The sequence below is a fragment of the Syngnathus typhle genome, linkage group LG9 (assembly GCF_033458585.1).
Source record: "Syngnathus typhle isolate RoL2023-S1 ecotype Sweden linkage group LG9, RoL_Styp_1.0, whole genome shotgun sequence".
Taxonomy (NCBI): domain Eukaryota; kingdom Metazoa; phylum Chordata; class Actinopteri; order Syngnathiformes; family Syngnathidae; genus Syngnathus; species Syngnathus typhle.
Genome location: NC_083746.1, coordinates 7208063 through 7223395, shown reverse-complemented (window position 1 = coordinate 7223395; position 15333 = coordinate 7208063). Strand labels below are relative to the sequence as shown.

The following is a 15333-nucleotide window of genomic DNA, read 5'->3' as shown; positions in this document are numbered from 1 at the left end:
AATACAATTCACTTTTTACATGCAACACTTGGATTGAATCCACAATGAATGTGAAAAGATTACAGCCTGATTTTCTGAATTAATAAGGCTGATTGGCTCACACTGTGTATTTCAGTCTTTTTTATTATCACACATTATCTTGTGAGTTCCTGTCGTCTGACCAAATTAAAAGGCATGAATGCCTTTCAGGGCAAATTTAATTTTTATGTTGATTGACCCCGCCACGTCAAGCAGATTTGGTATGGCGCCATGCGATGAAACTCGCTGATGAGTCATTGATTTAATGGAAACGCTAAGCACCTATTCTTACCGACTGCGGGCGCGACGGGAAGGTCATCGCCTCATTAATGTCACTGTGTGGACAAGGGCCAGAGTCTCATTGAATTCAAGACACTTGCGGCGTTGTCTGTGCGGATAACTTTTGTTTCAATTGCCATCAATTACACCCTTTTAACCCTTTTAGAACCAGCACATTCATTTGAAATTATGTAAAGTACTCAAATGACATTCACAATCAAAACATCGTTGTCCCTTGCACGGTTGCACAAATAAGCAAAGCTAAAAATGTGGATAATTGAATGCGCTCCAATTCCCTCGGGGTGTGTATGTTAATACAGAATTGGCTTTCAAATGGCAGTTCTGAGATGAACAACTAAATCATAATGGAGAAATTCCCAGATTTCTCCCACTTCAAATGGCTAAGTAGCACAATACAACTGCTTTTCCCATGAGCTGTCTTCTCTTTGGATTTTTTTTTTTTATGTCTTAGTTTTCCTATTCTTAACAGGCATTATTTCTTACATAATTATTTCGGAACCCCCCCCCCCCCCCCCCCCCCCCCCAAAGTATGCAATAATAAGTAAACAACAGTTTGGACTAAATCAAGTTGTATTGTGAGACGGTTTCACAAATTTTAGGAGATGATATCAAAACTGAAGCAATTAGAGACCAAGTGAAGCCCAACGCGAACACCAAAACTTTAAGGAGAGCTTTCCACAATAAACTCAACAGTTTAATGGGATGAGACACAAAACGTGAGACTTGAAAGAGATGAGACCTGATGAGATTCTGTTCTGCCAGTCATTTTATTACAGGGCTTGAGGTCACTAATGGCTGAGACCCATTAGCTCAGCTTGGGTTCCACTTCCTCCCAAATGATGTGTATGCCTCTTAAAAAAAATGTTTGTTGACACTACGGATAGGAAATAGGCCATGATGCACCTGTGCGGTGTTAATATGCCGAACGCATCAGTGCCAAATGGCCGTGTGAAGTAGCACTTCACTGGTTGGCTCCACCGAGGCTCCAAGTGTAAATGACACTTTCATCTGGAAAGCAAAAATTTGAACCCGCCTTCGAGCTTTATCTTGACTCGTTTCCTGACTCTGAACGTGCTGCATTGCTTTGTTTTTAACGGCGGTTGACGTGTCATTCAGCATTCAGTTTAATCTGTTTACCGTGTAAATACGCTCGGCTTGTTGTGCTCGCCTGCTTGCTGCACAGAAAAATTAGAAACATCTAGCAGGAATACATGAGCTGTCAAGTGCATGCAACGACAATTTAGGTCAAAGGAGCCGACTAGGGGGAAAAAGTCATTTTCATTGTATTTTATAATAAGAAAAACGGAGTTGCCTCTAGCACCGGAGATAATGGCAGTCATTCCCAATGACACTTATCGGACAGTCTCTTCAAAGTAAGAGAATGTGTAGAGACCATTGGTCCGCAACTCATGGCATGTGACAAATGACGCACTCTTCGTTACTTTTGCTAACTCTGACGAGCTTTCAACGCAAGTTACCACTGCCTGCACTTCCATGGTGAAATATCATCCAATTTATGGAGAAAGAACATTTTAGACAGAAGGCTAAAGATGGAAGATAAACAAGCGTACTATTATTCTACAATTAATACAGATACATTGCTTATCTGGACGCAGTAAAGTTGTTCCTATTGATTATTTAGGGATTATTTTTGACAAAATAACTTAACATCCTTATCAATGCTAATTTAGACTTTCCTCACGTATTAACACATAACGTGTCACATATACAGATACCCAGAGCATTTTAAAAGGGTAATGCTATTTCCCAAAAACCATTTTAAAATGTCATCATTGAATTCAGGACAGTGTCAGAGCTGTGTTCTGTGGATCGTTGTGATTGCCCAGTCTGCATTGGGAGCACAATGAATAGTTTGCACTTCCAGCCAAATATTCCTTGCATCAATGCAGAGATAGGCGAGCATCCAGCTGTGGGAAATCTTTTTATCATACAGACACAGCCTTAGAGATAGACAGGTCCTATTCTGAGCCCCGGGCTTTTATAGACAACATCAGAAGCCGTACCTCATGTAGAGCACAAGCGCCATGCCAAAACGGCACAATAGACTTCGGTTTTACCAATATGCACATCACCTATTTGAACATCACAGCAGACACTTTTTAGTCTGTGCTCTTTATCAATATTGATGTGCACTTAAATAGGAGAGATGAAAGACATCGACAAGTCAAGAAAAGCCTATTTATGAAAGTATATTTTCATCGGGATGGAAAAATAGCTGTGGCATCATTTTAGTTTGTGCACCTCATCTGTGGATCAGTCACCCAACTAGTGGGGCTAAAAATGGGAGGGAGAAAACAAACAGAGTTTAGAATAGGATCAGACTCCTCCTCAGATTCCCTTTTCTCCTCTGAAAAGTAATTTCCTATCTGTCTAATGAGTCAGTATTATGCGTGTTTCACTGCTTTCTACGGTCAAACACAATTTGTTTTCCCAGAGGAAATATCCCATTCTTGAGTTGAACTTTCGCTATCATACAACTATTAAGTATTTTTGCTTTGGAAACCTGTCATATAAAATGAGTAAATAAAAAAAATAGTTAACCACTGGTGGTTAAGATTGTCATCCTGTCCATGCTTGTTATATTATTTTAATGCATTTTCGGGGGGCCGATGTGATTACAAGAGAGTAAAGTTGCCAGTCTGGGACCTGCAAACTAGGGTGGGAGGTTCCTGAGGCTTTGACCATGCTTTTTCGATAAACCTCCCAATACAAACAACCATGGTTATTTCAACATGATGCACAGATAAGAGACAATGGCACTCAAGAGACAACAGGAAGCAGAGCTGGAGGTGGCGGAAATGAACATGTGGAGGGTTGCTAGGTTGGATTGGATTAGAAATGAGCTCATTGCGTTAGAGGGGCAGCCAAGGTTTGATGTTTTGGCGGACAAACTTGGAGGGAGCAGATTTAGATGGTTTGGGTATATCCAGAGAAGAGATAGTACCGTAATTTCCGCACCGGATTATAAGGCGCACCTTCAATGAATGGCCCATTTTAAAATTGTGTCCATATATAAAGCGGACCGGATTATAAAGCGCATAGAATAAATAATATTTTTAATATTTTCTTCTTCCATAACACAAAATAATTGCGAAGCACCGACTCTACCAAACAGTTTCACATCACGACCACATCATGCATTATCCTTAATTCTCTACATCACATAACGACATCATACATTATCATTAATTCTATACATCACGTAAATCTGGTTTTGTACTGCACCTCACGCCACTCCTCAGAATTTTACCGGAACCTTGAGAAACATTACGTCCACAAACGCCATTGCGCTCCACTTTGGGATTAAATGGAGTTGAAACAAACTAGCCTGCGCTGAGGCAGGCAAGCAAGCTGCGGGCAAATTGCCTTCATCTACTTTGAATTACACTTACGGCCAGCACAGCAGCGACGAAGATCACCCACTCTGCAGCAAATGAAACACATACTGTGGAACTGATGAAACACTTCACTATCAAGCAGTAAAGGTTTGGTTGGCAACACAATATAGCCTGATAATATAGAACACCAATATAAAATGTAATAAATTATCCATTATAGAACATATGATGGTCAAACACTTGCAAATGAAAATAATTCAGAGGCAATGCGGGAATGAGAAATAATTCGCTTCAGTGTTGCATCATGTTTTATAATAAGATTTTATTTATACAACAGCACTGCCTACGAGTGTCAGAAGAAGTTGACTTTTTTTTTCACACAAGCACTGTAAAACATGTGATGAGCTGATAAACCTGCAGCTAGTATCTGTGCTAACAGGCTAACCTTTCCAGTCGACCTCTCTTAGGCTTCCTTTTTCCCACTAGTCATATTGTTTGTGTTAACTCTCTCTCCCGGCCGCTGAATCTCTCATCCACGCCTTCATCTCATCCCGGCTTGACTACTGCAACTCCCTTCTCCCTGGAATCACTGCTCACTCACTCCATAGACTTCAACTAGTCCAAAACTCTGCTGCCCGCCTCCTTACCCACAGCCGGTCCCGTGAACACATCACTCCTCTTCTCCACTCTCTTCACTGGCTCCCCATTAAGGAGCGTATCATCTTCAAGATACTCCTCCTCACCTTCAAAGCCCTTCACCACCTGGCTCTCACTTACCTATCCGACCTCCTTGTCCCCTACTGCCCCAAACGTCCCCTCCGATCCTCCAATACTTCACGTCTGACAGTTCCAAAATCTAAACTCAAATCCTTCGGTGACAGAGCCTTCTCCTGCACATCACCCCGACTCTGGAATTCTCTCCCTCAGTCTGTCTGTGACTCACCCACAGTCCCCATATTTAAGTCCCGTCTAAAAACTTACCTCTTCTCTCAAGCCTATGACCTCCCCTACCCATAACTGGTTTCCTCTTCTTAATTTTATCCCACTGTCTCTTCCCCGTCCCCCTCCCCTCATGTACGTATGTCTTTGCCTTGTTCCCTGTAAGCGTCTTTGGGTTTTTGAAAAGCGCTATACAAATTTAATGAATTATTATTATTATTATTAACAAAAGCTACAAAAAGACAAAGCCACACAGTTCATCAAGTCCCAAAATGAGATTAGTCAGTCACTAGTCACTAGTCATTAGTGAGGGGCGTTCATTTGTAAAACCTGAAGTTATTCATATTATTAGAGCTACAATATGACAGAAAATGTTTGGCAAATTTTGGATCTGCAGATTTAGGACTCAGGTTTAGCCCTGACTAACAGAAATTTTGTAGTTTCCCTACATGTGGCTTTTGTTTTTGGTTAAATTACCTTATCGTAGCTTCTGGCAGGTGTCATTCCGTTGCAGGTAAGGTAAGCAGAGCTGCACTGTGTTTTGTTGAATGCACATATTTGTCTCTGTTGTGGTTGATTAATGTGACTTCTTCCAGGCAGCGTGGATTCAGTTCCCACTTTTGCCAGTCCACTGATTAACTGACAACGACTTAGAGTTGGAAGTGAAACTAAATGATCACCGATCAATTAATCAATCCAACGCCCGCCTCGTATTATGTATGACACTCATAAAATACAAACCATGAACATACTGTTCTTATCTAAGTATGTGGTTTTCCATTCCGAAGAGACATTTAACTCAAGAGGCGCTTTCAGCACCTTTTTTTGAAATTCAGCACGACGTTTAAGACTTCAGACTCGAAGGACACGCTGCGCTTGAACAAAGAGTGCGTCTTGATAAGTGCTTGTCTCTCACTTGTGCTGTACGACCTCTTTCAAGCTCTTCAATTCAATTTCGGATGGTGACATTGAGATACATGTATGAATAATGTTTCTTCCATTCAGCTCCAAGTAGTTTGGTTAGTTAGTTTCTTTTTGTTCCTCTTGAGTTTAGAATCTGCGACTTGCACATACATTATTTGGCATTCGTGGAAGGATGCTTTTATTGTATGAAAGATTCAAAGAAATACTTTTGAATGCCGGCTTTTCTACCAATTATTTCAACTGTGGCCACGTTTTCTACACATGCTGTAGCATCGGAATCGTATCGCACGAGAGTAAAAACAAAAAAAAGAAGTAAATAAGAAAAAAAAAGAATGACTGAGACAAAATAGTCACGTTGAAATACAGTCCAAAAATGTTTATGATACATACACATGCATCAAATATAGTTACTATAAAATAGATACTATGATTGCACAATAGACCATAGATATATTGCGAATATCAGTATTCTTGATGTATTGCCATAACTTGGAATGATCAATAAAAGCAATTTCCATTATTTTCCGCTCAAACGTCAAACAATAGACAACTTTATACCGGCCTTTTTTTCCAATTCCGTCATTTTTCTACTGTACTTTTCCTTACACCGAGGATGAGTTGGAGTCAATTCCAGCTGAGTTTGGGCAGAAGCCGTTGCTAATCAATTGTAAGGCACTTTGAAATTGTGAACTCTGGCAGCGAGGGCGAGAAATTAAGTAACACGGTCAAGTCACCTAAGAAAAACTTTTGAGAGGAGAACATTCCAGCACAAGCCCCGAACGCGAACCTGATCGGCCGAAACTCAACCGCATACCTGTATTTTGATATTAAATATTCTGCACATCTGATTTGCATGCCTGGTTTGCAGTTTTATATTTTTAATTTGTGATGTTTATAATTGTAGTTACCAACAAAACATACCAACGATTCCCACCCATATCAATCTTCAAAACCATGAAGTTTGAAATGAATCCTGCTAACACAGGTTCATGTACAATAAAAGCTGCAAATATAATGAATAGTGTTGCAAAAGTACAATAATTGACATAATGGCAATGGAAAAAGCTCCTGTGTGCTCCTGTCATTCTTTCTTTATCAGCAAAAAGTGGGAGTCGCCTAAATCTATTTGAAATATTAATAACACACAATTACATTTCCACCTCCGCTCGTTCGCTAGAGCTGATAATTGGATCCTATTCAAGTCTGCTGGGAAGGAGGGTCACCGAGCCAGGCTGGATCTGGAAGGCCGAGACCAGTAACACCGTTTAACCCTTGCCTTGCGTTGTACTCAAAAGTCTGAGAGCGCGGGCAGCCTTGAAAATGTTTTATCGCTGGTAAAATATCAGAATCAGAATCAGCTTTATTGTGCATGCCAAACAGGGAATTTGACTCTGTACAACATTTAAGTGACTGACAACTTTCAGATAACTAACATTTATTTTCATTTTAATTAATCTATTTTTGATTTTGTCAATTTTGCACCATTAGGTAAAACACCCCAAAAATGTACTATAGGGATTCTAAATTTTACCCCTATACATTCATTTGAAAATTGAAGCATTGCTGTGTATTAAATTCATACTTTATTCCAATAATGCATGCATATAGAATAATTTAAAATATCCTGTGTCACTCAGGTATAGACTAAAGACAAACAGCTGCAGCTTCAGACTGCTCTAGTTAACATAATTGAATTGTAATGCTGCTCTCATTAAATGTTCATCTTTTGCAAAGCACACATCCAATAGTGGCAGATGTTATCACGGTTATGGGGAGGGGTAAAAAAAAAAAAAAGGGTTCCACCAGAAATTCATCACGTTGTCTAATACGCAGCTGTTATCATAATTAACGCACAGAGCAATTGTTGTCTTGCAAGAGCAGGAGAGGTCGGCGAGGATGCTTTGCCGTCCGGCGGGAAAAAATGGATTAACGAGAGGCTACGCAGCAGAACCTATTTAATCTTTTGTATGATTCACTCGGATATGATTTATTCATTGCAATGAGGGGACAAACACATGGATTAAATGACTTTTGAGAAAAATGTGCAAAAATATAACCTAGCGCGGGAAATATGTATGCATGCATCATGTTCTTTAGGGTTAGCGAGATAGCGGATAAAATCATTCGGTAATGTAAATGTCTAACTTAAAATAAGTAATACCTGCCAGTACAATAGTTCATAATGTAAAATATTGTTATTATTTAAAACATTCCCTGCACGCATAATAAAGGTTTGATGATGGATACAATTTGACCCTGGAACTGATGAATTCTATTTCAACATTTCCCCTTTGGCCAACCAGCATTCTGGCACAAACTCTTCCTCAATCATAAGGGTCCCAATAAATATGCATTTACATGTGATGGAACCTTGGAGTGTCCAATCGCCGCATTTGAAATAAATGAAATATTTAATCGGTTTGTCTAATTATTCTCTTGCTTGAGGGTAAGAAAAACAAGTTTGTGTATGCGGACTGTGATTTCATATTGTTGTGAAAAAAGAAAATCTCTTCATGAATAATTGTGGGACTGATGAGACCTAATGGAGTGGGAGGAAATGATTAAGAATCTTATTTGTATTATGAACACGCTTGCAACTATATATATATATATCTGTTAGAGCTTAAAGATGGTGTCAACAATGTACACGAACAACACAACACACACACACGATGGATAAGAGGCGAGGTCTCGTTAATGTCAAGTGCTATATTTTATTTGAAGTGAGAGATTGTTGTCTGGCGGGAAAAAAATGTATCTATCAGTGGGTGCAGCTTCAGAATTTAAAGGCTTTCGCACCCTTTGCTTGGATTATTTTTCACCTCCTCCAATAGCTTGTCTTCTGTGCTCAGTGGAGCAGACATATGACATTGGTGTGAACGGCGCACCATCAAGATGAATTTCTTAGGTTGTGCAGCAGCCCAAAGCCAAGAGCAAATAAAGTCAACTTTGCATACTTCGACTGAATTTATACTAATTCCACACATATTTCTGTCTGTCCACGTTCAGAAGAGCTTTTACAGTGAGACCGTATGCTAATTGGAAAATCTTTCCGATCAAAGCTTGCTTGAAATGTCACAGGCAAAACTCATAAAAGCGCTGTTTCATTGACCACAATAACGCCTGATGAAGACAGACTAAGAGCTGCTCCGGCATTAATGAGGCCCAAAGCCAAAGTGGATATAACCCAGCAAAGCGTAGATGTTCCTCGTTGCCAAGGCTCAATCTCTGACATCAACAAATACATAAAATTGACATGTTTGTCTGTCTGTTTGTTAGTTCAACATCTGAGTGACTAGTTGACCAACCCACTCAGTCACGACTAATTGGGACGATGCAATAGGCTCCAAAATGGTCGGAAGTTTCTTTGTCACTAACAAGACAATATTACGGCAAACTGTGCGTCTGTGCATTTAGGGTTGTTCCAGGCTATTGCAACTTTTAGAACGGTAATTACCAAGCCAAGGCCATGTTTACTCTCGATTGATATTCTCTCCATTCTTCCGCATAAACCTTGTTTTATGCTAATCGTATCTAAAACCCTTCACCATTTAACATTTAAAGAAGATCGATGTGATCAAATGTGAGTAAAATATGTATTTCCCACCCAGTGCAGAGCCAGGCTGAAACACTTGCAAACACATGATTTAAAGGTAAGAACAAAAAAAGGAGTAAAAAGTCATCTAGCCGTGGAAGCGCACAACGGTGAATGATAGTCTGATAATACATGCACACTTTGATGCTTTGTCCTCCTCTAAAACGACCTAAAGCAACTGTCAGGGTTTTCCAAACTATCTTGATCTATGATTATGGTGGAATGTATATAACCGGTAATAAATAACTTAGGTAGATTAGTTTTATGCTTACGTTGGTATGTAACCGGTAATAAACCACTTAAGTCTGTCCCATCCTAAACAATGTCGTAAAACATCCCCTACTCTGTTTTCCTAGATGTCAAGAGCTTTAACTTGTTTATTCAGTCTACTGTCACCCCCACCCTTTTTCTCTTAATAAAGATGGTCTTGTGGGAAGCGAGAGTTAGACTTCATTCGACCATCGCTGTGACAACAGCGACGAGTGAACTCTCCACCTGCAGGTGCCCAAAACGACTAACTTGTCTCCGAGTGGTTCTTGCAAAATAAGTTAGAGTGAGCACCACCCTAACAGCAACCCCAGAGAGCAAGCAGACGAGGTATGACTTCAAGGAAACAGCTTCGACTCGGATTTAAGTGTTTTCTTTGCCACGGGCTGTCAGCAGTCACCCTTTTTTTTTTTTAGTGTGCCACCTTAACATGACTTGCTAACTACTGGAGTCATGCACGCCAGCGAGGCCTTTCATGGAATATGAAATTAATCAAAAAAATGTTACATTGATGTTTGCGCTCTTTGTCTCAGCAGCGGAGCACGTTCCTGGCGTTAAAGTTGACGTGCTGCGCCCCCGCCCCGTTACAAATCCCCATTAGGCTCGACGGGAGAGAAGAATCCAGTGAGGAAAATCGTTTGCGATGAGGGAACGTGGGTAGGAAGGGTGGGGGGGATAACATTTTCTCACTCGAGGCAAAGCCCGTGTTGTCAAAACAAAAAGCAAAGCTCTCCTCCAAGTCAAGTTCAGTCTAGGCAAAGTGTCAAATTGACGAGATGAGCATCGTGGTATGGACCATCTGTTCTCATCCATATTGAGTTACTGTCACAAACCTCACCAGTGAGAACCATCATGATCATACCAACTATTTGAGCCTACATGGGCATATGTAACGGCAATAGTTTTCATGTGAGTTCAACGTATCATCTGATTAGTTTTTACAGTTTTGTTTTTCTACGTTAAGGCCACATTTTGAGTTACTGATTGTTTATGTATTTCATTTGTTAGAGCGGTATGGCAAAACACTGATGGGTTGTTTTCGCGATGGCTATTTACAATTGTTTGATATGTTGATTAGTGGCCAAAAAGTATTTATATTCAATGTTCTAAGCGTATGAAGCTACCAGGATTTTGGTTTTTGTGTTTTTCTCAAAATCCTCTGAATATATGACGGACATGAATTATTGTCAAAATGTAAAAATAACAATAAGAAGATTAGTGAAAAGTTAAATCAAAATTAGTATTCTGCCTCAAAACATCATGCAGCAGACATCAGCTTTTGTCCAACATTGGTAAAACTTCATGTGAAATTAACAGAATTTCCATCCCCAAAAATAAAAACTGGAGTTGCGCAAAAATGTGAAATATTATGGGATTATTTATGAAAGTTTTCTTTCAATTATCATCATGTCCCAACCCCAAATTTTTCAAATTTATACTCAAATTATTCTTCTTTTCAATGAATAATGATATCATCATGATACAGACAAGATTACATGTTGGGAGGAAAATGTCATGTAAATATGTATGTCATATGTAAACAAGCTGTCGAAATATTACAATGAATGTAGAGTTGAACCCGAATGCTTTCAGCTTCCACCTGTATGTCATGTACAACGCGGCTGTCAATTCATACAGTAGTTGACACTTTACAAAAGCTATCAGTGTCAAAGGTCATATTGCGTCATTTGTTTTCCCTCGGCCTTATTTCAATCAGTGCTTCCCGCACTCCAACAATTACCTGCAAAGCTTTCTCCTTTGGCCTCAATATCCAATTCCATCACACGCAGTATTAGTCAGATGGACTCAGCAGCACAAGAGAAGAATCAACTTGAATAGAGCTGTGAGAAATGAAGCACACTAACCGATGTATTGGTTCCACTCGGGGTCCAGGTCGGCTTGATTGGCCAGGCAGCCTTTGATGACATTGAGGCAGTAGTTCTTGCAGGGTTTAATGGCTGGCATGCCTTGACAAAAGGGGCAGTACGACATCTTGGTCAGCGCTCGCATGCATGCCGGAGTGCTGCTTACCTGTAAGAGCACGCAAAGAGAGGAGATGTGAGCGCCTTTGAAGAGAACGTACAGGACTATTGCTTCAATAATCGAGGTCGCACTCTCGTTCATTCCACAAAATGGAATCTTGTATGTGAGTAATGTGGGGTTTTTTTTTCCCTCTTTCCAGGCACTTTTCAGATTCTCCTCCATAATTTCATGTTGCCGTTGTGTTGAACTGTTTATGTATTGTACACAAATACACAAAGCATTATAAAGTCATCACTTTTTTTTTTATGCTCATTTTTTTGTGTGATAAATTGTAAACACATACTTGTCATTGCGTCATTTGTCTACTCCCATGCAAAACAATTCATTGTAAATGTTGATATGGATGTTTGCGGTCCAGGTATTTTAAAGAATAAAAAAGTAATAACCCTACTTTGTTATTAACAAATGGCCCTTTTTGGGAATCCTCCTGCACAATTCTGGCCCGATGAACCCTTAACACCCTTGGGAGTAACCTATTGAAGGTTCAGTTGTTGCTCTGGCTTTGCTCAATAAATCTATGTGCTTTCCGTGTGCGCACATGCTAACCGTCACGGCAGAATGATGGCGTGTGGCCAAGACTTGGCAGGAGCTTTGTGCATTCTATCATTGCATCTCGGCCGAGTGCGTTTTCCCAGCTTGTCCCTGCCTCTGCTGCCTCTTTCCAGACGAGTGGAGATAGCGGCGCCACGGTGCTAGATATGAGAATGCTTCTCCACCTAGGAGTTAAATGTGTGACACCCGTGGGCTCGCTTCTTCACAATAAACGTGAAGATGAGCTCCCCCCCTCTCTCCTCCCAGCTTGTCATATATCTCAGGGATGAATTGGACACAGCCGGCATGCACTCACCTCCGGCTGTTTCCCGCATACACATACATCCATCTCTTAGGGCGTCAACATGCCAGGGAACAGCAGCAGCGGCGGCAAAATGACCAGGCCGCTCATAAAGAAGGAGGGACGAAGGGGACATTTGCCAACGCGGCCTCTCGGTCTGCTCCGTGCTTCTCCATCCTGTGACTCAGTCACTGTGAGTGATTGCTATTGAGTGATGCGTGTGTTGCACCTCGACTCACTGCTACATTAGTGTTCCATTAGGTCACACAGGTCAAGCATGCAGTGGCACTGACAAAGAGAATGTGCATGTGCAAAGAAGCCAATGAGCAAGAGACGGAACTAAAGGACGGTCCGACTTCTTCAGCAAAATGTCACAAGGTTCAACGTGCATCACAGGATATTTTGGGCTTCATTTGAATTTGGTGAAATTTTATAGAACTAAAATATTGCCAGATCAGATCAATGTGTGGTTCCTCAGGGCTCCATCCTTGGTCCTTATTAGTTTCTGATATTTCTATTTTTAATTGTATGGATCTGTTCGTGGATGTTGAAAGTGTCAATCAATCAACAGATCATTTGGCAAAATGGGATCTCTTTTCTTTCAAAGAGGCCAAAGAGACGTCTGTTTACACATTCTAAAGATCCTAACGATGATTAATCATAACTCATTAAAATTCTAACCAGAAAGGCAATTATAATCTATGTGTCTGTCTGATTGCTAGTTTCAACGGAGAAGATGTGCTTTTTTGTTTACAAAGCGCTCAGTGTTCAGACTCCAAAGCATGTTTTACTTCCATGATCACGTCTGTTGCCCAAGGGGCAATCCTCTATGTGCTTTGAGAAAGTCTGCTGAAAGGACAGTCAGTCATAAATTATAAAACAGTTTGCCTGCTCTTCTTAGATGTTAGTCTGTGTTGTTTTCACAACAAAACTTCTACGTTTTAAAAGAAAAAAGCCTTTTGTATGTATTCCTTCAGTTGTAGCTCCTAAATACACCGATAGCTTTAAAATTGTATAATTCTCAAATAAGGTCAAACATGGAAAGCGGCATTATAAAATTTTACACCACCACTGTTTGTGTTGTAGGATGTGCAAAGAAAGCAAAAGCGCAAAGCAAAACATTTGTGTTTTGACTTGGTAAAGTTGTGATCTCTCCTTTTGGGTTTGGTTGGAAGGTGTCTGCTCACACTTTTAGTTAACACTTAGAACAGGTCCTCTGAGATTGCCTGAGAGATAACATCACCACAAGTGCTGGTTGGAGGAAAATGAATACACGGGAGTTATGTTTGCGCATTTGGAAGGTGACACTTGTTGTAAATTAATCCAAGATTTAGCTCGGTGCCTTTTGCTTTAATCTCGCCCCTGTATATGATCAAAAGTGCAAACACTCCTGGGGCGGTACGGTATAGAAGCAGGAGAGGCATTAAATCAGTGCATTACATCAAACGGAATATTAAGGACATACAACTTAATTATAGTTGCTAGATGCTTTGGGAGAACTTTGCAAACAACACTGACCAATTTTGGGATTATCTTTTCCTTTGCATGTCATCTCTGGAAAATCTACACAATGTAGTCTGTTTGAAGACCCATACAAAAAAATTCAGAGTAAGGAGGAAGTTGTTTACAGTGAAACAGCAGAGGAAAGTCAGCTCGCTACAAGAACAGCAAACATGCCCTCGGGCGTGTTAGAAACTGCAGATGATGTGCAAAAAAAAAAAAAGTTCTGGATTCTTAGCCGTTCTTTCGTTTACCTTAGAGACTCTTTGAGCCACCTCGCGGCCGACCGAGAGTCCTTGGACAAAAGTGCGAGCAGCGATGAACGCCCGGGTGATCTGAGCCTTCAGTTTCCTGGGCACGTCTCCGAAGGGCTTGAGCTGATCTGTGTACTTGCTGACGCACTCCAGGTAGTCTTCAGTGATGACATACTGGGAGTTCAGCAGAGTGAACATACGCTCCAGAAGCCGCGACCAAAAGTCGTTGAGCATTTCCTCCAGGTTGACATTGCCCCCCGTGTAATAGCGCTTGAGCTCGGCGAAGAGGTTCTCGAACACTTCGGCGTTCTGCATGTAAGGCTTGCCGTACGTTCGCACGAACATCTCGTTCAAGGACCTCTCGGTGTTCTCCAGGAGCTCCAAGAAGAATTCTGCAAAGAAAACACTCATTAACTCTGATGGTGTGAATTTTATCCACAGGTGAAATTCAGAGTTGTCCATCTAACTGAGATGGAAGTTCAGTTTGAATCTTAACTTTTAATCATTGTTGATCCTTCCGCGTACAAACAAGAGCTCCACATGAAGCCTAGTTCTGGGAAGCAATAAGTTTAATGTTTGCAGTCTGTATTGTCCAGATCACATCTGTCAAAATTCATTTCAGATTTATTGTACAGTGTCGAATCAAGATGTCTCTGCAGTATTTCACAAAAGTTTTTTTTTTTTAAAAGATATAGTACTGTAGACTTCTGATATTTTCCACCTTGGAGGTGAAATGAGAGACGTCATTAAATATTTTTTGCGCATGATGATAAAAATGCTTCCTTGTTATCGTTGATATGAACATGTAAACCGGTCTTTGACAGTTAATCCAACAAATGTAAACACAGCGTGTGCTAGGTAAATCGATAAACAGGAACATTTTTCTTTGAACTTACTAAACTCCTGTTTCCATGTCAATGTATCAGACAGAAAAAAACTTTCTTCAGAAATGACACTTCATTTACAGCGCCTCCTTTTGTTCTCCGTTTTGACCCAGTTCCATCGAAATTGATTCATCTCCATTCAATTCCTCACAATCAACTTTTCTTTTCATATGCTCATCCTGACATTCTAATAAACATACGAATAAACATACATTCACATTATGAAGTCTCTTTCAAGAAGGAAACTCTGTAGGTGAGACTCCAGCGGTAGGTTTTAATGTCAAGAAACATCTAAACAAACTAATAGAAAGCGTGTTTGGCAAGTTTCGGCTCAACATCAATGTATCGCTCGCGTCTGTGCTGCTTTAGCTAAGAAATGCATGAAGTGGCAAATGCACAATCTTACTGAATAATGCAG

The 15333-nt window shown here is 40.4% G+C and overlaps 1 protein-coding gene across 1 annotated transcript in view; it reads right to left on the bottom strand.

Annotated features, from left to right (window-relative positions):
• Positions 1 to 15333, bottom strand: part of LOC133160220 (glypican-6-like) — a 53408-nt gene that overhangs the window by 20714 nt on the left and 17361 nt on the right. Inside the window, exons 3-4 of the mRNA XM_061287879.1 lie at positions 14032 to 14423; positions 11268 to 11433 (exon numbers count right to left, since the gene is read on the bottom strand). Of these exons, the coding sequence (XP_061143863.1) occupies positions 11268 to 11433; positions 14032 to 14423 (558 nt within the window). The remainder of the gene's footprint in view (positions 1 to 11267; positions 11434 to 14031; positions 14424 to 15333) is intronic.